The sequence below is a fragment of the Myotis brandtii genome, unplaced genomic scaffold, assembly GCF_000412655.1.
Source record: "Myotis brandtii unplaced genomic scaffold, ASM41265v1 scaffold986, whole genome shotgun sequence".
In the NCBI taxonomy this organism is placed as follows: Eukaryota; Metazoa; Chordata; class Mammalia; order Chiroptera; family Vespertilionidae; genus Myotis; species Myotis brandtii.
The window spans coordinates 1,927,688-1,951,363 of record NW_005372102.1 but is presented as its reverse complement, the minus strand read 5'-3'; the positions used below and the strand labels follow the sequence as shown (position 1 = coordinate 1,951,363).

Genomic DNA, 23,676 nt, shown 5'->3' with positions numbered 1-23,676 from the left:
AAAAAATGACTTCTACTGTCGTGGTAAACAACCTGCTTCCCTATTTATAATGGTCTGGCCCTCTAGCAACTTCAGCACGAAATCATAGCTAATTTGCCTACAAACGTCAGGTGATCATAATAATCTGGCCCCTCAGTGTATATGCATTGCTCCTTGGCCTGGCCCTGGGTTAGAGAGGGCTCTGACCTAGCCATCGAGGGGACGGGAGTGAGCAAGGGCAGCACATCTTCATGGGAACAGAGAACCGGAGCAAGCAGACTCGGAGCAAGCTTTGCAGTGAGTGTCTCAGGGACCATTCCCTGAGTGAGTGAATTCAGGATGATGCCCAAGAAACTAGTAGAATCTGGTCTGTGGGGGTAGGACTAAAGGTGTGGTGACCAGAACCACCAAGGGTGTCTGGTGTCAGGAGCTTGTACTTCTAGAAGAAATAGCTTAAAGAATGCAAATTTCTTCATTGCACAAATTATTGAGGTTTTTTTGATGATTGAGTACATACCAGAAAGTGTGATTGTAACATTGAAAGAACACCATAAATCCTGTCTTGTGTGGCTTGGCATGGTCAGGTTGTAAGGGAGGTAACGAGGAGTGGTTTCCGCTCTCCAGAGACGTGTGTGTTGTAGGAGCGTTGGACAGCAGTGATAGAAGCAGCAGCAGCCCAGGACTTAAACAGGGAAGAGACCAGAAATTGGTTTATACGGTTCTTTTGGCATTAATTTACAGTGTAAGCAATAATTGCTGAATGGCTCTGCCAAAACCAATTATTCATATGTGTGAGCATTAGTTGGCAATTATAGCGCTTCCTCTCTGTCAGGCACTGTCACACCCATTTACGTGAGTGTGTGACTGTGTCAGGCACCGTAGTAACCATCTGCGTGAGTGTGTTACCCTGGAGTGGGGCAGGGTGGGGCTGGAGAGGGTGCAGGAAGCTGTGACCGAGGCTCCTTGGGGCTCCTGCTGATGTTGCTGCTTCCTGAGTTCAGAGCTGGAGAAAGCACAGAATGCCAAGCCACCGAGAGGCTGTGCCCTGCAGGTGCCTAGCAGTGGACAGTCCAGAGTGTTCTTGGTGGAAGTTGATGGCAGCCATGGCAGCTCAGGTGGCAGCCCATGGAGTAAGTGGTGGGAAAGAGGCTGAGAGACATACGCATGCAGGTCGTCTTGTCCACCGGTCGTTGGCAGCTGCTTCTGCAGCAGAGGTCACTGTTGAGCGTTCACGTGGAACACAGGTGTCCTTGCACTTGGTGCCACCTCAGATTCCTTCTCTAGATCTCTCTGCCACTAATTACCCCTGAATCTTCTTTCCAAATTCCCGACCACCCAGCCAAGCACTGGCTGCTCTCAGTGCCTGGGTGTAGCTCTGCATGTGGGGCCATTTCTCCTTCCTGACAAAGGGTACAGCCAAGGGTACTTTCCAGACTTCCACTCTCAGGTTGGATTTCCCCTCCCCACGCGGCCGCGGGCCCATCTGAGTGCAGTGTCGGCTGCAGCACCTGCTGCTGACTGGTGCCACACGTCCTTTCGCACCATCTGTAAACAGACTCAGCGTTTTCTTCCTCAGTTATTGGTCGTAGGAGTTCCCCAAGAGGCCACAGGTCACTTCTGAAGGAGTGGCAGTGCAGCCAGGGAACTGTGCAGTACACGTGGGATCTCAAAGTCGTCTTGCACACGGTGCCCTGGTGGGCAGGCAGCTCAGGTGGCTCCTGTGGCAGGCAGGCAGCCTTTCCTATCGGAGACTGTCACTTGGAGAACCACTGGGAGCGATGGATGATAAGCCCACGAAGGCCGAGAGTCTCTGCTTGTTCATTCAGGGGACATGGCCTGCTCTGAGCAGTGCTATGGGAGGGTGAGTAGAAGGCATGTAATTGGGACCATGTCTGTGGTCTCAAGGAGTTTAGTCAGTTCATCAGGAGAGAGACACGTCTCCCTGGTGGGAAGCTCTGAGATGCTGTGGGGAGCAGGAGGAGGACGGACAAGAGGGAGCAGGTCTGAGAGGGGAGGGGAGGCGTGAACACTTTTGAAAGCTGAGCTGCGTTTTCCAGGTGGAACCAGAGGAGGAGGTGTCGCTGGCCCCCCAGGCGAGTTTGCTGGTGGAGAGGCAGGTCACCGTCATGTTGGAACACTGGTCTGGATTCAGGGGCCTGGGTTTGAACCTTGACTCTGTGCTGTTGGGTGAGCTTACTTCCTGGTTCTGTTCCTTAGCTTTCGCACTTACACGTGAGGTCATAGTACTTACCTTCAGAGTCATTGTTAGAGTTACAGGAGGAAATCGATGTCGATGTCGAGCACTTAGCACAAAGCCCGGCACTCAGCTCTTAGCTTTGTAGCCGGGTCACCTCCTCTCTCAGGGCTTCTGTAGTAACATGCACATATTTTTATATTAATACTCTTTCATTCTGTTGAAACAGTCCACTCCTGGGCCGTTTCCCCAAGAGCCAGAGCATACATTTGGTCAGATGACGTTCATTTCAGTAGGGCAGAGGTGACTTCTCCCTCCAGGAGCAGACGTCTGGGACCCGTGTGAAACGGGCTACTCTTCAGTAATTGGAAAGTGAGCTAACCGTGTGCCACGGAGGGGCCCTGAGCTCTGACTGGCATAGCACGTGCTCCTGGGAGCGGGCCCGTGAGGCAGGGATTTTTAGGTGAGGAAGCTGGGCGTGGAGAGGGTCAGCAGGGCCCATGTTGCCGTGCTGTAAGCGAAACGGGCCAGTCGCCTCCCAGCATGCAGCATACATAAGCACAGTTTTTTTTTTGTTATTTTTTAAAAGGTATTTTTTTATTTTTTAAAATATATCTTCATTGATTTCAGAGAGGAAGGGAGAGGAAAAGAGAGATAGAAACATCAATGATGAGAGAGAATCATTGATTGGCTGCCTCCTGCATGCTCCCCACTGGGGATCAAGCCCACAATCCAGGCATGTGCCCTTGACCGGAATCAAACCTGGGACCCTTCAGTCCGCAGGCTGATGCTCTATCCACTGAGCCAAGCCAGCTAAGGCCATAAGCACATTTTTTAAACATTTACCAAAATGGATCATATTTTGGACCTTAAAAATATCTCTATGAATTTGGGAGAATTAAAATTATACAAAGTATCTTTACTTTCTTTTTTTCCCTAAATTTAAACAAATTTTGTTGATTTGAGAGAAAGAAAGACATTGATATGTTGTCCCACTTATGCATTCATTGGTTGCTTTTTGTATGTGCCCTGACTGGGCATTGAACCCACAACCTTGTCATATCCAGACGATGCTCTAACCAACTGAGCTACCTGGCCAGGGCCCAGAGTATCTTTTTTGACTACAATGGAATTATGTTAGAAATCAGTAACAGAAAGATACTTAGGAAAGGACAAATATTAGGAAACCATACTTTAAAGAACCCATGAGTCAAAGAAGAAATCAAGAGGGAAATAAGAAAAATTTTTGAACTGAATGAGAATGAAAACACAACATATCAAAATTTGTAAAATGTAGTCAAAGCAATACTTACAAGGAAATTTATAGCACTCACCACCTCTGTGCAAGAGAAAGGGCTCCACCTTAAGAAAGTATATCAGCCCTGGCCGGTTTGGCTCAGTGGAGAGAGCGTCGGCCTGTGGACCGAAGGGTCCTGAGTTCAATTCTGGTCAAGGGCACGTACCTTGATTGCAGGCTCATGCAGGAGGCAACCAATCGATGTGTTTCTCTCACATCGATATTTCTATCTTCTCTGTCTTTTCCTCTCTCTTCCACTCTCCTTAAAAATCAATGGAAAAATATCCTCAGGCAAGGATTAATGAAAGTCGATCAAAGAGCCATTTATACACCTCCAAAGAAAGGAAATAATAACATAAAAGCAAACATTAATGAGAAACAATTTTAAATATGGAAAATCCATGAAACCAAAAGCTAATTAATTCTTTTAAGATGAATAAAATTGATAAGCCTGAGCCGGGCCAAAGATTGGACTAGATATTGTATAAGCCTGTGAAAGGATATTTAACATAATTACTAGGGAAAGCCACAGTGAGACAGTTGCCACACAGTCATTACAATGGCTACAGTTTAAACAGCTTGCCACATGGATGAGGATGTAGTTCACCAGAACTCTCCAAAAGTGATCTTTGGGAGAACTTTGGAAATTTCTTAAAAGTTAGACATGCATATCCTGACGGATTGCTCAGTTGGTTGTAGCATTATCCTGATACACCAAGGTTGTGGGTTCAGTCCCTGGTCAGGGCACATAACAAGAACCAACCAATGAATGCATGAATGAGTGGAACAACAAATTGGTGTTTCTCTCTCCCTCTCTCTAAAGTCAATGAACATGTCCTTGGGTGAGGATAAAAAAAAAGACGTGCACATACCACACACCAAGAGTTGAACATGAGTGTTCTTCTTTTTTAAAATCTCCTGAGGATAGGTTTTTACTGATGTTAGAGAGGAAGAGAGAGAGAAACATGGGTTGGTTGCCTCCTTGTACACGCCCCAACTGAGGATCAAACCCACAGCCTAGCTAGGAGCCGTGACCAGGAATTGAACCCGTGGCCTTTTTGGTGTATGGGGCGACTCCAGTCAACTGAGCCACTCGGTCAAGGCAGCAGCTATTCTTTGTATTAGCCCCAAATTGGAAACAACCAGAATATCTCCAAATGGGAGAATGCATAAAAAAGTTGTGGCTCACCCACACAGTGCAGTGTTACTCAGTAACGAAAAGGATAACGTTTCTGCTACATGCACACATGGGATCACCTCCAGATACTGATACTCTTGCAAAACAAGCCATACCGAAGGGGACATGTTGTGTGGTACCATTTATATAGTTCTAGAAATTGCAAATTAGTCTTTCGGGCAGCGGTTCTCAACCTGTGGGTTGAGACCCCTCTGGGGGTCAAACGATCCTTTCACAGGGGTCGCCTAAGACCATCGGAAAACACATACATAATTACATACTGTTTTTGTGATTAATCACTATGCTTTAATTATGTTCAATTTGTAACAATGAAATTGGGCGTCACCACAACATGAGGAACTGTATTAAAGGGTCGCGGCATTAGGAAGGCTGAGAACCACTGCTTTAGAGACAATTCAGTCCAGTGGTCACTTGTGACGGGTAGGATTGGAGGAGAAGGGAGTAGAAGTGGGGTACAAAGAGGCACAAGTAACTTGGAGTGGGTAATGGTAGTGTTCATTATCTTGACTAGAGACCCAGTACACAAAATTTGTGCACTGGTAAGGTCCCTAGTGGCTGCTGGCCTCCAGCTGGGTACTCCCTCCCTTCCCCCTGCCGGCCCGCCCCCTGGTCGAACTCCCTGAAGAACTCTGGTTGAGGGGACAATTTGCATACTACATTTTTAGTATATAGGATTTTCGTGATGTTTTCACAGGTGTATACATGTCAAAATTATTCAAAGTGCATGCTGCAGGTATTTTCAGCTTATTGTGCCTCAGTTCTACTTTAGTACAGCTGTAAAATGTTTTTAAAAAGATCATTGGAATTTACATTTGTGCTTCACATTTAATCACAGTTAGGAGAGTAACCACCTGGTGGGGCATTGGTGTTTGGGTATCTGGCATCGTAGTCAGCTGTTGTGTGTGCATGTGTGTTTTGTAGTAACCTGTTCGTTACTTGCTTTGCTGAAAAAGGAGTGGAGAGGAGAGTTTCACCTCCTGGGAGAACTGGCTTCGTATTTGAGCATGTTGATCAAGCGTCAAGCAGTGTTGACTTTGGTTCAGGACATTGTCTATGATCTCTCCATGGATGATTGCAGCTAGCTCCATGGCTTTCCTGACCACACATGCTGGGGATCCCAAATTAAATGTCCAGTTGCATCCTTGCCCTGAGTGTTCATTCAGAAACAACCCCCCTGCTGTTTGGATGTCTAACACCCATTTCATACGTGCAGGCCCAGAGCAAACCCATGGTTCTTCCACTGTCCCAGCCTGTCCCCCTGCCCTGCCCCGCATCTCTGTTGTCGGCATCTAGTGCCGAGGCGGCTGGGCCTGTCCTCATCGCATCCTCAGGTCCATTGGCAAGTCCTGTGGCTCGACCTTCCACACCCCCAAGTCTGACTGCTCTGCTCCTTCATGCCTCCCACCTGCGCCTGGGACTTCCTGGAACAGCCTTACGTACATTGTTTCCTCCCCAGGGTTCTTTTTTTTTCATGCAGCAAAGTTTCTTTTTAAGATGAAAATTGGGCCATGCCATCTCCTTCTGAGAAACCTCCCCAGCCTTGGCCTTCATCCTGCCCCTTGACCTGCCCACGTTCGCGCTTGCTGCTCCTCGGCTCCCAGCGCTCTCCCAGATCTTCACATGGCGGCTTTATGTTTTTCAAAACTTCACTTTGCTCTTGTTAGAACCATGTCCTCCTATGGGCCCACTCTGCATTCTTGGCAACTTTCTTTTCTTCCTGGAGGAGTTTGCTGCCCCTGGAGGTGCAGTGGTCATGTCTGTGTGTGTGTCTGCTGTCCCTCAGGAACCAGCAGGGCCTCCCTCCTATTCATCTTTGCATCCTGTTGTCAGAGCCTTCAGGACGCCTGGCATCTAGTGGATTTCAGGCCTCTGTGGAAGCCACTCCACACGCTTAGTCCACACGCTGTGCAACTGTCCTTGCCTCTCCTCCTCCTTGTCCCTGACATCTGGTTCCTTAGAGGTCTTGTTAGCTCTCCGGTCACAGCGACCTCACGGCCACCTCACTCCTAGGTGGCTTCTCCCACTTCCCTGCTCCACTCCTTTGTCACATTTTATCTCTTCTGTGCACATAGCCTATCCCCTTGTTAGAACAGGAGACCAGACCATGCCTGGCTCACTGCTCCCTCCCCGCTCCTGCCCCAGGGCCTTTGTGCTTGCTCTCTGGAATGCTCCTCCTGCAGGTATGTGTGTGGTTTCCACCAGCTCACACTTCAGGTGTGTCCAGGTGTCTCCTGGAGGAGGCCTCACTGGCCACGCTAAAGGGCCATCTCCAGCTCCAGGCGTTCTTTTCTGCTGTTTTCTCCTCAGTCACCACTATCTGGTGTTCTGTATTTTTAAAAAATCTTTATTCTTGATAGTATTACAGATGTCTCCCCACTCCCCCCTCCCATTTCTCCCCTTCACCCGGTTCCCTCCCCACCCCAGGCCTTCACCACCCTATTGTCTGTGTCCATGGGTATGCATATATGTATATAAGATTTTTGGTTAATCTCTTCCTGCATACCCTCCCTCCCCCCAAGATTCATCAGTCTATCCATGTTTCCATGCCTCTGGTTCTGTTTTATTCATCAGTTTATTTTTTTCATTAGATTTATTTTGATTTTTTGATACAATTGTTGATAGAAATGTATTTATTGCCATTTTATTGGTCATGTTTTTTATCCTCCCCCCTCCCCTTCCCTCTGCTTCCCTCTCCTCCTCCTCTTCCTCTTCTTAAAGAATACCCTTCAGCATTTCATGTAATACTGGTTTGGTGGTGATGAACTCCTTTAGCTTTTTCTTATCTGTGAAGCTCTTTATCTGACCTTCAGTTCTAAATAATAGCTTTGCTGGGTAAAGTAATCTTGGTTGTAGGTCCACGCTATTTATCACTTTGAATATTTCTTGCCACTCCCTTCTGGCCTGCAAAGTTTCTGTTGAGAAATCAGCTGACAGTCGTATGGGTACTCCATTGTAGGTAACTAACTGCTTTTCTCTTGCTGCTTTTAAGATTCTCTCTTTGTCTTTTGCCCTTGGCATTTTAATTATGATGTGTCTTGGTGTGGTCCTCTTTGGGTTCCTCTTGTGTAAGACTCTCTGCGCTTCCTGGACTTGTAAGTCTATTTCTTTCACCAGGTGGGGGAAGTTTTCTGTCACTATTTCTTCAAATAGGTTGTCGCTATCATGCTCTCTCTTCTCCTTCTGGCACCCCCATAATGCGAATGTTGGTATGTTTGAAGTTTTCCCAGGGGCTCCTTATACTATCTTCATATTTTTTTACTCTCTTTGATCTTCTGATTGGGTGTTTTTTGCTTCCTCATATTCCAAATCGTTGATTTGATTCTTGGCATCTTCTACTCTGCTGTTGATTCCCTGTAAATTATTCATTTCAGGTAGTGTATTCTTCATTTCTGACTGGACTTTTTTCATGTCTTAGAAATTCTCATAAAGATCCTTGAGCAACCTTATAACCATTGTTTTGAACTCTGTATCCAGTAGTCTGCTTGCTTCCATTTAATTTAGGTCTTTTTCTGGAGATTTCTTCTGTTCTATATTTGTGACATGTTTCTTTGTCTCCTCATTTTAGCTGCTTTCCTGTATTTGTTTCTATGTATTAGGTAGAGCTGCCATGTCTCCTGGAATTGGTAGAGTGGCCTTTTGTAGTAGGTGTCCTATAGGGCCCAATGACTCAGCTACCCCAGTCACCTGAGCTGGACACTTTAGGTGCGCCCCTGTGTGGGCTGTGTGCACAGTTTTGTTGTAGTTAAGCCTTGATTGCTATTGGCATCATTGGGAGGAGTTGACCTCCAGGCCAATTGGCTGTGCAGACCAGGTTGCAACTACAGTGGGAGAGCTGCTGTGCAGGAGACACCCTATGGAGCAGGACTTGCTTCAGTGGAGCTATGGTGCTGAGTCTGCCCCTTGAGTGTGTCGCTTGTGGATGTGTAGAGTTGTAATCTGCTATGGCCTGAAACTGTCAGCCAGGTGTACTGGGTCTGGTGCCTCCTGGGTGGTACACAGTCAGCCACTGCCTGGGACCACCCTGCAGGAGCTACAGAGCTATCTGCAGATGGCTGTTACTTGTATTGGGCTTGGAAATGCCAGGTGAGGGCAAGCTGTGAAGCAAGGTAGGCTAGTGCTAGCACCGGGTCTTAGGCCTCTCATTGATAGTTTTGGGGTATGCTAACGCCAGCTGCTGCTTGTTTGAGAGATTTTAGGAATGTCTGAAGCCTGAGCCAGGATAGGCCATTCATATGTCAGAACTGCTGCAAACAGCTTGGGTGGGGCTGAAAATTGGATGGGGTGTGGCCTCAGGGAATCACCAGACTGAGTGAACAGTGTGAGCCAGGCTGATGGAAACTCAGATATGGCTGCCAGTCAGCTCTGTGATGGGTGTGTGTGTGTGTGTGTGTGTGTGTGTGTGTGTCAGCATAGGAACAATGACCTCTTTGAGCATCCTTGACTGGGAGAAAGCCACCCCTGAGTTCCTGCCCTGATGCCACACCATCCAGTTCCTCCCCATAGGTCCCTGGATCCCCTAAAGCCACCGCCCCCGTGGAAGTGAGTCCAAATAAGTTTATGTGCTGGTCCCTTTAGAGGAATTGCCTGGGTCTCCAGCAGCCTCTGTGCCACTCAGACACAATCCTCACTGGTTTTTACAGCCTGAAGTTATGGGGACTTCTCTTCCTAGCTCTGGAACCCTGGACTGGGAGTCTGGTGTGGGGCTAGCACCCCTTGCTCCTCAGAGGAAGCCTCTGCAACAGAGATCTCCCTCCTGATTAAAGAAGCGCCACACGTGGGTGTTGGACCAGCCTGTCCCTCACCTCCGTCCCTCCTACCAGTCTCGATGTGCTTTCTTCTTTCCTTCTCTTGTTGTAGGACTTCCATTCAGCCAGCTTTCAGGCGGTTCTGAATGAGGATTGTTCTGTATTTTAGTGGTAATTTTGATGTGGTTGTGGGAGGCGGTGAGTACCGGCATTTACCTACACTGTCATCGTGGTTCTCCTAATGAGTCTTTACTTACCTGTCTTCTTTATTTGTCTTTGACAAGAACATTAACTCTCAGGACCGGATCTTTGTTTTATTCACCACTTGTTCCCAGTGCCTGGACCAGTGCCTTGGCACATGGTGGGCTCCCAGGAAACACTGGGTGGACAGACAGATGCATGGTTGCTGAACGGGATGCTCTCAAGTCAGTGCTGGCTCTTTTGATTTCTGGCTTGGGGGCCTTTGTAACCTTGGAACCCAGCATCTCCTTTGTGGGTAAAAGATGGCCTAGAAAGGTGTGAAGGCTGTGGCAGTTCTGTTGGTGGTGGGCTGTTCTCCAGGACTAGGGACAAGAAATGGCTTTTGGGTTACATAGGGTTAAGTCAGAATGGTGTGGGAAATTGTCATAATTTAGACTTCTCAGATCTGTTGGGACAGAGAACAACAGTGACTCCCATGATGTTCCATGGTTTGAGGAGCAGTCTGGAGCCTTCTAGAATACCACTGAGAGATAGTGCTCAGTTCTCTCCCCTCACACCCCAGACATTCACATGGCTGCTTAGCTGGGTTTGGGTCAGTCCTTGCAACCTTGTGGATGTGACAGGCGTAAGCAGTTTGACTACTGGTTTATAAAAGGTAAGAACCCCCATGCAAGTCCCTCTTTGGTCCAAGTGCTGCTGTCGTTTGTTCATTTAATCTCAGCCCCTGTTTAAGCACCTGATCCCGTCAGGCCTCTCTGGGCTTTGGAGTGGAGCTGGGTGCACCTGTGGTCCAGTTAACAAGGGCGTGTGTGAGCCTCAGTGCTGGAGGACAGGGAGGAGCCGGGGGCCGACGGAGGCCTGGTGGGCTGGGTGGGCATTGGAGGGGGCCTGTGGGGAAACTGGGGATGTGAAATAGCCCAAAGTTCCAGCTGCCAAGCCCTGGGCCACCTCCCTCCTGATTCATCCTGTGGCAGGGGCACTCCAGAGGGCCAGGGGCCTGCGGTGGGGGAGGGGGGCAGGTGTCCATCGCCTCCATCCTGCATGTGCTGTGGCAGAGGTTGCCTGCCTCTGGAAGGCCATATCTGGCTTCCCTGCTCACCTGTTGCCCAGGTGTGCTCTCTTGAACCTCTTCAGGGTTTACAGATGTTTCCTCTAAGGTGCAGATGATTCATCTTGGGCTCACGCTGCTTGGGGTTAAAATCTTGGTGCCTGCTTGCTGACCTTGTGACATTAGGCCTGTTTTTTATTTACGTATTTTATTGACACTATTACAGATGTCCCTTATCTCCCCCCTTGCCCACCTCCACCTGCCCCCGCCGCCTTTACATTAGGCCTGTTTTTAACTTGGGAGCCTGTTTGTGTTTTAAAGGCAATTTTACTTTTCCTGTAATCTTTTGGAGAGAATAGGGTGATAATCTTGCTTCTTCCTCCTGCCCCGGAGGCTTCCTCCCCACCCTCACCCTATAGTTTAAGACCTGTTTGAAAAAGTGGACATCGAGATTGGGTAGCTGTCAAGCTGGAAGGGAGGCTGGGTTTTGCAAGGGGTGGGGAGTGATCGCCCGTAGCCGCCTCGGAGGTGGGTGGAGCCTGCTGACTTGCGCCCTGGGCCTGAGCAATGCACAGACAGACCTAGAGTGGTGACTCTGAACGTGGTTGATGCGAAGCATCCTGGTGCTTCCTCAGCCGGAACACTGGGACCCACTGCCTCGTGGGAGCTAATACAGAGTCGGGGTGCAGGGCCAGAGGGAGAGTGTCTAACTCCTCCCAAGATGCTCCTGTGGCATCACTGTTTATTGGAAGTCTGATGAGGTCCTAGAACTCTAGGTACAGTTTTCTTCAACAAATTCTCTATTTGCTGTTTCTTTCCATAAGCACACACACATTGTAATTTTAGAGCTACATATATTTTTTAATGATCTTGGTTTTGTGGATTATGTATTGAAAATAGAAAACATTCTTCTATTCCAGACTCCTTTTAACTTTGGCATGAATCACAGAACTCCACCCTACCCCGCCGGGGACTACTGCCTTCTGTGCAGGAGCGAGCGCAAAGACTCTTCCTTCCTAGAGAGTGGGATTAAGACTGCGAGCAAATTGGCGCTTTCCGTGGCTCCCAAGGGCAACAGCGTGCTGCACCTGCCGCTGTGGGTGTGCCCTGACTGCAGGCGGACCGTGGAGAAGGAGGAGAGGCACGGAGGTCTGGACCAGCCCGCGGTGAGTGCCCTGCAGAGCGCCCGCGCTCCCTGACTTCCTTAGCCAGCGGGTCGGGGCTTATTGGGCAGTGAGATCGTTGATACGGGTCTGTTTTCTGGGAACAACTCCTTCCTGTGCCATCCTCTGGTCCCTGCTCCACTCTCCACCTGCTGGGCTTTCCTCCGGGTCTTCCCTGTCACCCCTGCAGGAGGTGGTAGGGAACCTGCCCCCCTTGTCACACAGCTTGGTGAGCAAGTTTGCGGGGCTCAAAGATCAGCTTTTTAGTCTGGTCTCAGGATTTCTTTGGCAAAGCAGTTTGCTGAAAAGCTGGAAGGCTTTTCATGTGTTTAATTTTAATTTAGACAATTCCATGTGCTGGTAACTCACCCGAAATTCTTTCCCAGGTGCAATTCTCAAGTCCTGGTCTCCTCCTTTACCTGGATTTCATGTCTCAGCTAAATGGGGGCTTTCTTGAGGCCCAGGCTTGCATGGGAAAGCCACCCCCTTAATCTCATTGTTGGCGCAGACTGTGGCTTAGGGGGCCTTGCCTCTGAAAGGGCTTTCAAATCTGCTCTTTGGGTTCTGGAAGGAGTTGGCTTTTGCAGCCATTTGAGGCCCCACCATCGAGGGCTTCTCTGCTCCGTTGATCTCTGCTTGGGAGCAGTTGTCCTTGTAACCTGTCTTCTGACCCAAGACTGCTCTGGGGTTGGTCCCTGGTGAGTGAGTGGCTGCTGCATAGTGTACGTTGTCTTAGTCTCTCTGGTCTTGTCTGTCTCCTTGCTGCCTGCCACTGAGCCAGTGACTTCTGTTTTGGGGTTTCCTTGAAGGCATCACCCCAAATCATGTGGCATTTTCTGGAGTAGTGCTTCCATAACTAAACCTAAAAAGAAACGGGTTTGGGCCTCCCACATGCCCCTTCTCCTGCTCTGCCCTCTGGCGCCTCTTTCTGATACTGCGTATTCACTTTGTTTTTTGTTGTTAATCTTCGCCTGAGGATATTTTCCCATTGATTTTTAGGGAGAGTGGGAGAGAGAGGGAAAGACAGAGAGAAACATGATGTGAGAATAACACATCAATTGGTTGCCTCCTGCAGGCGCCCCGACCAGGGCCCGGGCTGAGGAGGAGCCTGCAACTGAGGTACATGCCCTTGACCGGAATGGAACCCGGGACCCTTTGGCCCGCAGGCCGACACTCTATCCACTCAGTCAAACCGGCTAGGGCCGTATTCACTTTGTATTCCTTCACTGGAGCATACTCCATGAGGGCAGTTGTGTGTGTGTCGTGTTTCCTTACCAAGAACTGTGCTGAGCCTGGCATATTTTAGGTACCCATAGTATTCCAATTAATGAATACATAACTGAATGAACAAAGAAAGGAGTAGACCGTGGGATCCCTCATTGGAGATTAAGATCCCTTACTGGTAGGCAGTGTTGAGTTTTCACCCTCAGATCTTTCTGCTTTTATCATTTTCTTCTGTCCTTTCTGTGTGCACCTCAGGTGTTTGGTCTCCCCCTGTTGCTGCAGAAGGCATGTTAGTGCCACTGGCGCTGGCTTGTTCCTGAGCGCTGTCGGCGGCATGCCAGCTTTTTCGCAGCTGAGCTTTCTCTCTGTCTCCAGCTCGCTGCCCTTCCTTCCTGTGTCCAGTCCTGTCCCACCTGCGGTGCCTTTGGGGAAGGGTTGCTGCTTCTCTTCTGGTTTGGGACGCAAGTGGAAGCATCTCTGATTTCTCTTGCCATTCGGGGAGTCTCGCTTCCACACTCCCAGTTTGCCCCAGATAATGGATTATCTAATGAGGCTTTTCTCCTCATCAAAAAAGTGACCCCAGGATCACCCAGGTGTCTCGTTGGCCTGTGTTTGTAGGCCTAGACCTTCTGTTGTTTTCATAAAGTTGGCCTCTTTGCTCAAGCTGGTTAAAATTGCTGGCCTTTAAAAATATATATATAATTTACATGTGATAAAATTCACCCTTTTCAAGTGAATGTAGTTCAGTGAGTTTGACAAACCTATGCAGTTGTGTAACCACCACCTCCACCCAAGCTCCCTTGTTCACTGTCATCGGCAGCACCTCCCCTCGCCCCCAGCCCTTGCAACCATCGCCCTGATTCCGTCCCCACCGTCTTTCTTTTCCCGAGGTCACAGTCTCCTGTAACTTGGCATAGTTGTGTGTACTGCTGCACACATTGTCCAGCTGCACACGATTTGTTTTCTCATTCACTGTTGATGGACGTGGGGTTGCTTGTGGATTTGGACTTTGCTCTGGCTACGTCACCACACCCCAAGAGGTGGGAACCTTTCTTCTCTCTTCCCAACTCCCCAACCCATCTCTGCCCTGCTCAGCTCAGCTGTTGAGCTCCCCACTTCAGGGCCAAGGCCCTTCTCACCTCTTACCCTCATGGCTGGGGAGGCCTTTTCCCTGGGGCTTCCAGGTACCTATCCCTTTCCATCCCCCCAGTGCTTTATGCTTGGTTATTCTTTTCCTCTTTATTGTTTTTATTTTAAATTAAACATATGTTTATTGAGAGAGGGAAGATACCTTTCAGCATTTCGTATAATACTGGTTTAGTGGTGATGAACTCCTTTAGCTTTTCCTTATCTGTGAAGCTCTTTATCTGACCTTCAATTCTGAATGATAGCTTTGCTGGATAAAGTATTCTTGGTTGTAGGTTCTTGGTATTCAGCACTTTGAATATTTCTTGCCATTCCCTTCTGGCCTGCAAAGTTTCTGTTGAGAAATCAGCTGACAGTCGTATGGGTATTCCCTTGTAGGTAATTGCGACTCTTTCTCTTGCTGCTTTTAAGATTCTCTCTTTGTCTTTTGCTCTTGGCATTTTAATTATGATGTGTCTTGGTGTGGTCCTCTTTGGATTCCTTTTGTTTGGGGTTCTCTGCGCTTCTTGGACCTGTAAGTCCATTTCTTTCACCAGGTGGGGGAAGTTTTCTGCCATTATTTCTTCAAATAGGTTTTCAATATCTTGCTGTCTCTCATCTTCTGGCACCCCTATTATTCTGATGTTTGTACGCTTGAAGCTGTCCCAGAGGCTCCTTACACTATCTTCGTATTTTCGGATTCTTTTTTCATTTTGCTTTTCCGGTTGGGTGTTTTTTGCTTCTTCGCATTTCAAATCTTTGGCTTGATTCTTGCGCTCCTCTGGTCTGCTATTGGGTGTCTGTATAATATTCTTTATTTCAGTCCGTGTATGCTTAATTTCTAGTTGGTTCTTTATCATAGCATCGAGGGTCTCATTAGTTTTCGTGAGTCTCTCCTCAAGTTTATTGGCAGCTTCTAGCACATTTTTGCAAGCCCTCAAAATTGCGATTTTTAGCTCTATATCCTCCATTTCTGTCATGTTTTTTTGTCTCCGCATTTTTTATGCTTTCTTGGTGCACCCCCTTGTGGTCTTTGTGCGCAGTCTTGTTCTAGTTGAGCCTTGATTGTTGTAGTTAATACTAGAGGGATTTGACCACCAGGCCGACTGGCTGTGAGAATCAGCTGTGGGAAAACTTCTCTATTGTTTTTATTTTAAATTAAACATATGTTTATTGATTTCAGAGAGGGAAGGGAAAGGGAACGAGAGAAACATCAATGATGAGAGAGAAGCATTGATCGGCTGCCTCCTGCATATCCCTTCCGGGGAATCAAGCCCGCAGCCCAGGCATGTGCCCTGACCGGGAATCGAATCAGTGACCTCTTGGTGTGTGGGTCGGTGCTCAACACTGACCATGCCGCCGGGCTCTTCTTTTCCTCTTCCATGTCACAGATCTTTTCTTCTGTCCTGGGTCCTGCCCAGGAGAGTGCAGATGCTCTAGCATTGTCCACTTGTTAAATAACCGCCTTTGCCAGCCCTCCCTTCCCGCCGTCACCATCTCCTTTCGCTCCCTTCAACCCATGCATGTCTCTGTAAATGTAAAACTTCTGGCTTAATGTTTTAAATTTCCATTTCTTCTCAGGTTAGTTTTGGTAAATTATATTCTTAGAAATTATCAGTTACCGGTATGCACTTGTGTGCAGACAGTCTCTTTAATTCTGACCATATTTGTAGATGCAACACTTGGAATTCCTCATATTTCTGCCCCCCCCCCTTTTTTTTAACCAGTCTTGGCTAGAAGTCTGTCAGTTTTGTCTTTTCAAGGAAGAGCTTTTTAATTTTTAAAATAGCTCTCACTTTGTTTCATGAGTTACTGCAGCTTGATGTGTGTGTGAAACGTATTTGATTAGTGAATGCTGTGGGACACACGGTAAACGTTGGAAGGGATCCGTGAGCACAGCAATCACTGTCCCTCTCACCGTCTCCTCGCCATCCTCCTCATCCTCCCAAAGGCATCCACTGCCACCGCATCCTTGTCTGTTCCTCTGGAGAGGTTCCATTTGCTCTGCACGAAGGAGGTAGCGGCGGACACTGTCAGTAAGTGAGACATGGGGCTCTCCCAGTGTCGTGTTCTGGGAGAGGGGTGCGTGTGCCTCGAGCGGTAGGGGCTGCGCTCCAGCTTCTGAGGGCTGCTGACAAGTGTCTTGGAGCCTGAGCTTGGGTGCCATCTGCTTGGGGAGCTGCATTCCTGTGCTCATCTCACCCCGAGACCTGTGGGAGCCTGAGCCCTGCTCAGCCTGCTGCCTGGGAGAAGGAGTGAGAGCGCCCGTCCCCGTGCCGATGCCAGGAGGCCTGCAGGAGTCAGCGGGCCTTCATCCCAGTCGGTCCACAGCTGCAGTGGCTTCTCCTTTCTTTCTGTGGCTACTCCCCTGCCTTCCTAAGTTGAGTTCTTTCTTACCCACCAGTTTCTGTTCTTCTCTGGTATGTGCTGGAAACCTCTAATGGATGCTCTACATTTCGAAATGTTAGTTGTATTGGCTCAATTTTAAGTATTATCCAATTTTCAGTATTTCTGTTTTGAACTATGAATTATCTACTATTCATAAATATCCAAACATATCTCTCTAGGATTACCTTTAATCATACTGACTTTTACTTTACTGCTGTTAGAATTAGAGGTCATGGTCTGTGGTCAGTTTCACTAACCTGTGGTTAAGTTTTCATGAATGTCCGTGAGAGCTTGAAAATGTCTCCTCAGGGTTGAGATGGAGAACTCCACGTCTTCCCTTGTTAATTATGCTCATAAGCCTTTTGTATTCTGATTGGTTCTCAACTCTCTCAATTTCAGAGTAATATCCGTTCAAGTCTCCTACCATGTATGTACATTTGTCTTTCTTATAAATATTTCCATCTTGATTGGCATGTTTCAAGGCTGTGCTGGGTGACTATAGGTTAAAATGATTAAATCTTCACACGTTGTTCCTTTTCCTCTTTTTAAAATTATTTTTTATTTATTTTTAAAAAATATATTTTTATTGATTTCAGAGAGGTAGGGAGAGGGAGAAAGAGATAGACACATCAATGATGAGAGAGAATCATGGATCGGCTGCCTCCTGCATGCCCCCTACTGGGGATTGAGCCTGCAACCCGAGCATGTGCCGGATCCGAACCTGGGACCCTTCAGTCCACAGGCCGAATGTTTACTCAGCCAAGCCGGCTAGGGACGCATTTTTCTTTTTCTTGCACTGAAACCATCTGAGGCCCCTTTGTCCTTACGGGCTACTTGCTGTGTCCTATGTGAACTCCTTCCCTCTCCTCACTTCTCCTCCTTTTCAGTCCCTGGGTGGGGCCTGTATGTCCGTAGAGAGGCAGGCTTAACTTGGTCTCTTTTGTCCTCCTTGTTAATAGTGAAATTGACCCTTGTCACTGAAGGATTGCGGACGTGTGGGTTTCGTTCTCTACAACACAGGTCCCGAGCCCAGCATTGCCCTCAGCCACATCCCCTCTCTGCCCCTGGCCGGCCTCCGTCTTCTCACAGAGCTCGCTCTCTCCTGCGCTGGGTTAGCCAGACGCCTGCCCTCCATCCCACACATTCCTTGGTGTTCCTGCTGTTTTGAACTTGATACAGATATCAGTGCAGCAGCATTATTTTGTGTCTCATGTGTTTTGTTTGAGATTCACAAATGTCGCTTCTTCTTTGTTGTCACCTTTTGATGCGCTGCATTGGCGTGGTTTCCAGGTTTTGCTGTTGAGTGTTGTACCTGGAGCACACGCTCGCCCATTGTTGTGGATACACGTGGAGAAGGAGTCACGGGATTTAGAGCGTGAACTGACTTGCAAGTTAAGAGCAGTAGCATATTTTTCAATGAAAACTATTTTCTGAAACAAAAATAATGTCGTGAGGGCTCTGGTCGGAGTGGCTCAGTTGGTTGTCATCCCATGCACCTAAAGGTTGCAGGTTCGATTCCCAGTCAGGGCACATGCCCAGCTGGTGGCTTTGATCCCGAGTGGAGGGCATGCAGGAGGCAGCCAATCGATGTTTCTCTCTTCGTCAGTGTTTCTCTCTCTCCCTCTCCCTTCCTCTCTTTCTGAAATCAATAAAAAATTATTTTTTAAAAATAATAATTTAGTGAGTAGAGTAGCATTGTTGTGAAAATCTTTTTAATGTTTGTATAATAGAAGATGCTAGATTCTCAATCTATTGTGATAGGTTATTTTGATTGAAGTATATAAAGAGAATATTTTAATAACTGTTTTTAGATAACTGCATTTTCTTCTTAAGCAACCTGTGTTTTAATGGTTAGTTACAGTGTAGAGTCAAGCAACCTCTATGATTTTCCTCTGCTGTTAAAGTCAAGTCCATGCTCTCTGGATGAGTCTCTTGCCCGTATGTGATCTTGGAACACCATTTGTGAGAGCAGTGGCTGACCGAGTTAGGGATTGAGCTGATGCAGCACCCCTCCTTGTCCAGTACTGACAATCACGTCTGTTATCACCACCATCTCATCAGAAACGTACGCGCGGAGCAGCTTCTGCCCGCAGTGATGGCCACGGGCTTGCCAGGTTTCTCATTCTTGCTTGAAAGCTCGGTTTCATGATTGGCCACAGATGGTGGCAGCTGTTCCCCTTGAAGTGACAGGCTCATTTCATTCATTTTTGAGAAAATGTCTGGCTCATGGCCACGTCTGAGTCATCTCGTTGGGTCTGTCAGGCGTCCTTCCACGCGAGGGGCGGCTCGTGGCTGCCGCTGCTCCTCACGGAGGTGCTTTCCCTGGGGATGCTGTATGTGCACTTCCCGTTTCCTCACAAGGAAGGTTCCAGAGGCGTGGCTGCAGGGCTGGGCTGGAACACATTCATGGCCCTGCTGCCCAGGGGCACTCCGACGGAGACCTGGTCTTTTTAAACTGAGCGCGTGGTGGGCCAGGCAGCGGCACCGTACACCTGGCTGTGTAGCCGCTTCCTGCTGAGGGGCCGGCAGCTTCACCCACCGTCACGGCCAATGTCAGCACAGTGGGAAATCAGTGGCATCTTGGAGTGAATATGGAAACGGTTCTCACCAGTGGCCCCGCTGAATAGGTGCTCGGGACTCCCAGGGGCCCGTGGAGCACACGGTGAGAACCACCGTTCTGCTGGGTTGTCTCTTCTTAGTGCCGCGTGGCATTCCTTTATGTTTAGTGAGGCCCCGGTCGGCTATATGCCCCGAAGACATCACCCGCTTCTGATGTGCTTCCCTTTTCGCTATGTGTACACTGCCTTTGGATGAATACTAGTTCATTTTTAATCTAGCCACATTGCTCAAAAAAATTTTAGTAGTTACTGCCTTCTTTAGTTCTGTTTATTAGTGTTTTTTCTCCTATATGAAGTCACAGATGCATTTTTAGTATGTATTTTCTTCTCTCAGCACAGTCCAAAGGAATATGTGAATGACGAATGTAAGCCACATAGGTAATTGAAAATTTTTTAGTAACCCCTTACCAAAACTAAAAAGAAACAGGTGATATTATGTTTTACCTCAGTATGTATATCCAAGCTCATTTCAGCATGTACTCAATATAAAAAATATTTGAGATTTTTCTATATTTTCATACTGAATATTCAAAATGCTGCTCACCTTTCAAATACTCAATAGTCACACATGATATGGGACTACTGAACAGCACAGTTTTATGCTTGTATTGTTTTGCATTCCAATTTTTTTTTTTTTAAGAGAGAGGAAGGGAGAGGGATAGAGAGATAGAAACTGCCGGAAGCCGGTCCATCCTTGCTGCTTGACACAGTCGCTGCAGGAAAGAAACATCTGCACAGCATATGTTTCAAGGGACCTGGCATATATAGCATATTGTTCTTAATATGTTTGCTCTCCTTAAGCGCCATGTGTTTTAACCAAGGTCACCTCTCCGAGAAAGGTTGTTTCCCCAGGTAGGGATTTTTCCCTGAGGTTAGGGAGGGGATACAACCCCTTAATTAAGTGCCAGGCGGGTAGTTAAGCTACATAATCTTTACTCCCTGGAATGGAGATAAGAAACGCCCTAACCTTTGTAATAGAAATTGACAGGATTAAAATCGGCTGGTATAAATATAGATGTAACAAGACAATAAACATCAGATCCTCATCAGATCCTAACCAGAACTTGGCCAGAGTTCGTGGCTGGAGATCCTGGCTAGGCTGCTGATCAACTGAAGGCTGTCTCCGTGTCATTCCTTCTTCGCCGACTCCGTCCACACCTTTGGGGACCCCTGGACCTGCTGGGGTCGGACCCCAGCAAGAAACATTGATGAAAGAGAAACATCATCAATTAGCTGCCTCCTGCACACCCTCTACTGGGGATTGAGCCCACAAACTTGGGCATATGCCCTGATGGGCAATTGAACCAGGGACCTCTTGGTTCATGGGTCGATGCTCAACCACTGAGCCACTCCGGCCAGGCTGAAAACCCCTAACTTAACTCTGGTGCCGTGTCACATATAGAAATTTTTTGATATTTGCAACCATAGTAAAACAAAGACTTATATTTTTGATATTTATTTTATATATTTAAATGCCATTTAACAAAGAAAAATCAACCAAAAAAATGAGTTCGTGTGTCACCTCTGACACGCGTGTCATAGGTTCACCATCACTGGCATAGACCTACAACCCACCTGGAATCGAAATTAAAATTTTATATGGTTGACAAATGTAAAACTTTAGATAATAAAAATAAAATTTATATGGTGTAGAGTTAAGGTCAAGTTTAATGCATCCAAAGCTACCTTTGATTACTATGCAAAGGCCATGCTTCAGGACTCCAGAACGTGCACAGTGTGCATCCTGCCCAGTAAAGTTCACACCTGGGGGGCTGTGGATGGATTTTCATGGTCTTTGAAGACGGTTGAAACACTTCGTATTCTGATAATGGGGGAAGGTGTGTTGAGAGTGGAGAGCTTTGGCCCTGACTTACGTGACGGGGCCTGGGTAGGACTTGTCAGGTCAAGGCTGTGAGGAAGGACCGGAGGTTGCCTCCACACTTCGATGCTGTGCTGAGGCCGAGCAAGAGCCATCGCAGGCCTGGGCTGCTTGGGCAGGAGAATTGAGACAGGCGAAGAGGAGGGCTGCTTGGGGTGCTTTACACAGACCTCCGGCCGCGGGCCTGCCTCAGAGAACCTGCTACTTAGTAGCCAGTACCAGGCCTGTGTTGAATTCAGCAGTTTAGTTTCAGCTAATCATTCATCTTTTTCTTTAAAACACTGTGTACTTGAATTTTAATAATTTTCAGGGTTTTTTTTTGTGTGTGTGTAAGTTGTAGACCAACTTGAATTTTTCTACTTACACAAGGACTTAAAGCACAAGTTATATCGCATGTGACTTTAGTAGATGTTTAAATAGCAAGAAGTTTGGTTGGGTGGGAAATGGCGCTTTTGGGAATTTTTTGTAAAGAGGTCTTGTAGCCAGCCCGGCAGCATCTGGCCACAAGGACGACTGCTCTGCAAATTCAGGTTCTGGTTTTGTGTGTTCAAGGTTGACTGTGCTAAAGGCTCTGTTTGGTTCTGGACATTAGCAGTTGTGTCTGGGTTCTCATGTATGTGGTTGAAATGTAAGTCCTGCATTTTACACTAAGAGCCAGATTCTTTACTAGTTACTCTATAGAAGGCATACAGCCCCAGTTGAAACCATCCATTTAAAATGCTGATATTTGCCCTTCTCTTGAATGTTTGTCATAATACAAACATACCGTCCCTTTATAATGAACTTCATGGAGTGGATGTCCAGGTAATTTGTCACTACTGTCCAGAATTGTCAGAAAGAGAGGACAGAAAGATCATCGGAATGGTGGTCTTTGGCTTTTTTCGCTTAATATATGCTTTTGAGATTCATCCATGTCACTACGTGTGCCAGTGTTAATTTCTTTTTATTTCTAAACTAGAGGCCCAATGCACGAAATTCGTGCATGGAGCGGGGTGGGGGGGCAACGGTGTCCCTCAGCCCTGCCTGAGACTTCTCGCAATCCGGGACATCCCTCTTGCAATCAGGGACCCCTCGCTCCTAACGGCCCGCCTGCTCGCTCCTTACCACTTGGCTCCCTGCTCCTTAGCGCTGCCGCGGAGGCGGAAGAGGTTCCCGCCACCGCTGCGCTTGCCAGCCCTGAGCCCAACTTCTGGCTGAGCGGCACTCCCACTGTGGGAGCACACTGACCACCAGGGGGCAGCTCCTGCATTGAGCATCTACCCCCTGGTGGTCAGTGCGTGTCACAGCGACCAGTCGTTCTGGTCGTTCCGTCGTAATGGTTTCTGGGCTTTTATATTTATACCAGATAGCATTCCATTGTATGGATGAACCACCATTTGTTTCTCCACCAGCAGTAGAGGGACATTTGTGTTTGCTGGTTTGAATAAAGCTCTAACAACATCTCAGTACATGTCTTTGTGTCGACATAGTTCATTTCTCTTAGATAAAGACCTAGGAGTGGATTCAAGGTCATAGGCTAAGTGCATGTCTAATGTCACAAGGAACCATCATGCTGTGTTTCAGAGTGCTGGTGCTGTTTCCCAGCCACGTGTGCGAGTCTCCGTTGGCCTCCATCCTCGCCTAGGCTGGGTGTTGACAGTCCTTAATGATAGCCATGCCAGTGGCTCAGTGTTAGCCCAGAGAGCTTCAGTTTGCATTTTCTTAATGGCTTGTTGAGCATCTTTTTATTGCTTATTTCCCACTTGTATCTCGATGAAGTGGCTATTCAAATCTTTTACCTGGTTTTAATTGGTTTGTTTATCTTATTGAGTTGTGAGAGATCTTTATATATTCTGAATACAAGCCTTTTATTCGATACGTTTCTCAAATATTTTCTCCCAGTGTGTGGCTTGCCTTTGCATTATATAACACTCTTTTATGTAGAGCAAAAGTTTTACATTTTGGTCAAGTCCAAGTTATCAACTTTGAAATGGTTTGGGCTTTTGTGTTCTATGGGAGAAGTCTTGGCTGCCTCAGGTTTAAAGAACTTTTGGTCTGTGGTTTTTCTAAATGTTTTATGGTTTGAGCTTATACATTTGATCTGTGACCCATTTTGAGTGGACTTTTGTGTCTTTGTAAAGAGTTGCAGTTCATCCTTTTTGTATGCGGATGCCCAGTTGTTCCAGAACTGTTTGTTGAAAATACTGTTTTTCCTCGTTGAATTACCTTGGCATTTTTATTTAAAAAAATCAATTGATGCCATATGAGAGGGTCTGCTTCTGGACTCTGTTCCACTTTGCATAGATACGGTCCTTTTGCCAGTACCATACTGTCTTGATTCGAGAAGCTAAGTTATGAAATTAGGTAGTAGTGGTCCCCAGCTTTGTTTTTTTTTTTAAGTGTTGGCTATTCTAGGTCCTTTGCATTTCCATAAAAAGTTTAGTATTGTCTTGCTAGTTTCTACAGAAGTACCTGCTGAGATTTTAACTGGCACTGTGTTGAGTTATAGATCAGTTTGGGAAAAATTGACATCTTAATATTGAGTCTTCCAACCCATGAATGTGGTATGAATCTTCATTAATTTAGGTCTTTCAAGTTTATTCTTAGAACTAGAGGCCCGGTGCACAAAAATTTGTGC

At 47.2% G+C, this 23,676-nt stretch overlaps 1 protein-coding gene across 3 annotated transcripts in view; it reads left to right on the top strand.

The window, feature by feature from the left end:
* The window catches only part of FAM193A (family with sequence similarity 193, member A), a 105,167-nt gene that overhangs the window by 23,437 nt on the left and 58,054 nt on the right, over positions 1-23,676 (top strand). For 2 of the 3 annotated variants that reach the window (XM_014533494.1, XM_014533493.1), the window contains one exon: positions 11,583-11,828. In XM_014533494.1, the coding sequence (XP_014388980.1) occupies positions 11,583-11,828 (246 nt within the window). Of the gene's footprint in view, positions 1-10,244; positions 10,270-11,582; positions 11,829-23,676 lie in introns of those variants that run through there. The other variant, XM_014533495.1, reaches the window with a different exon arrangement.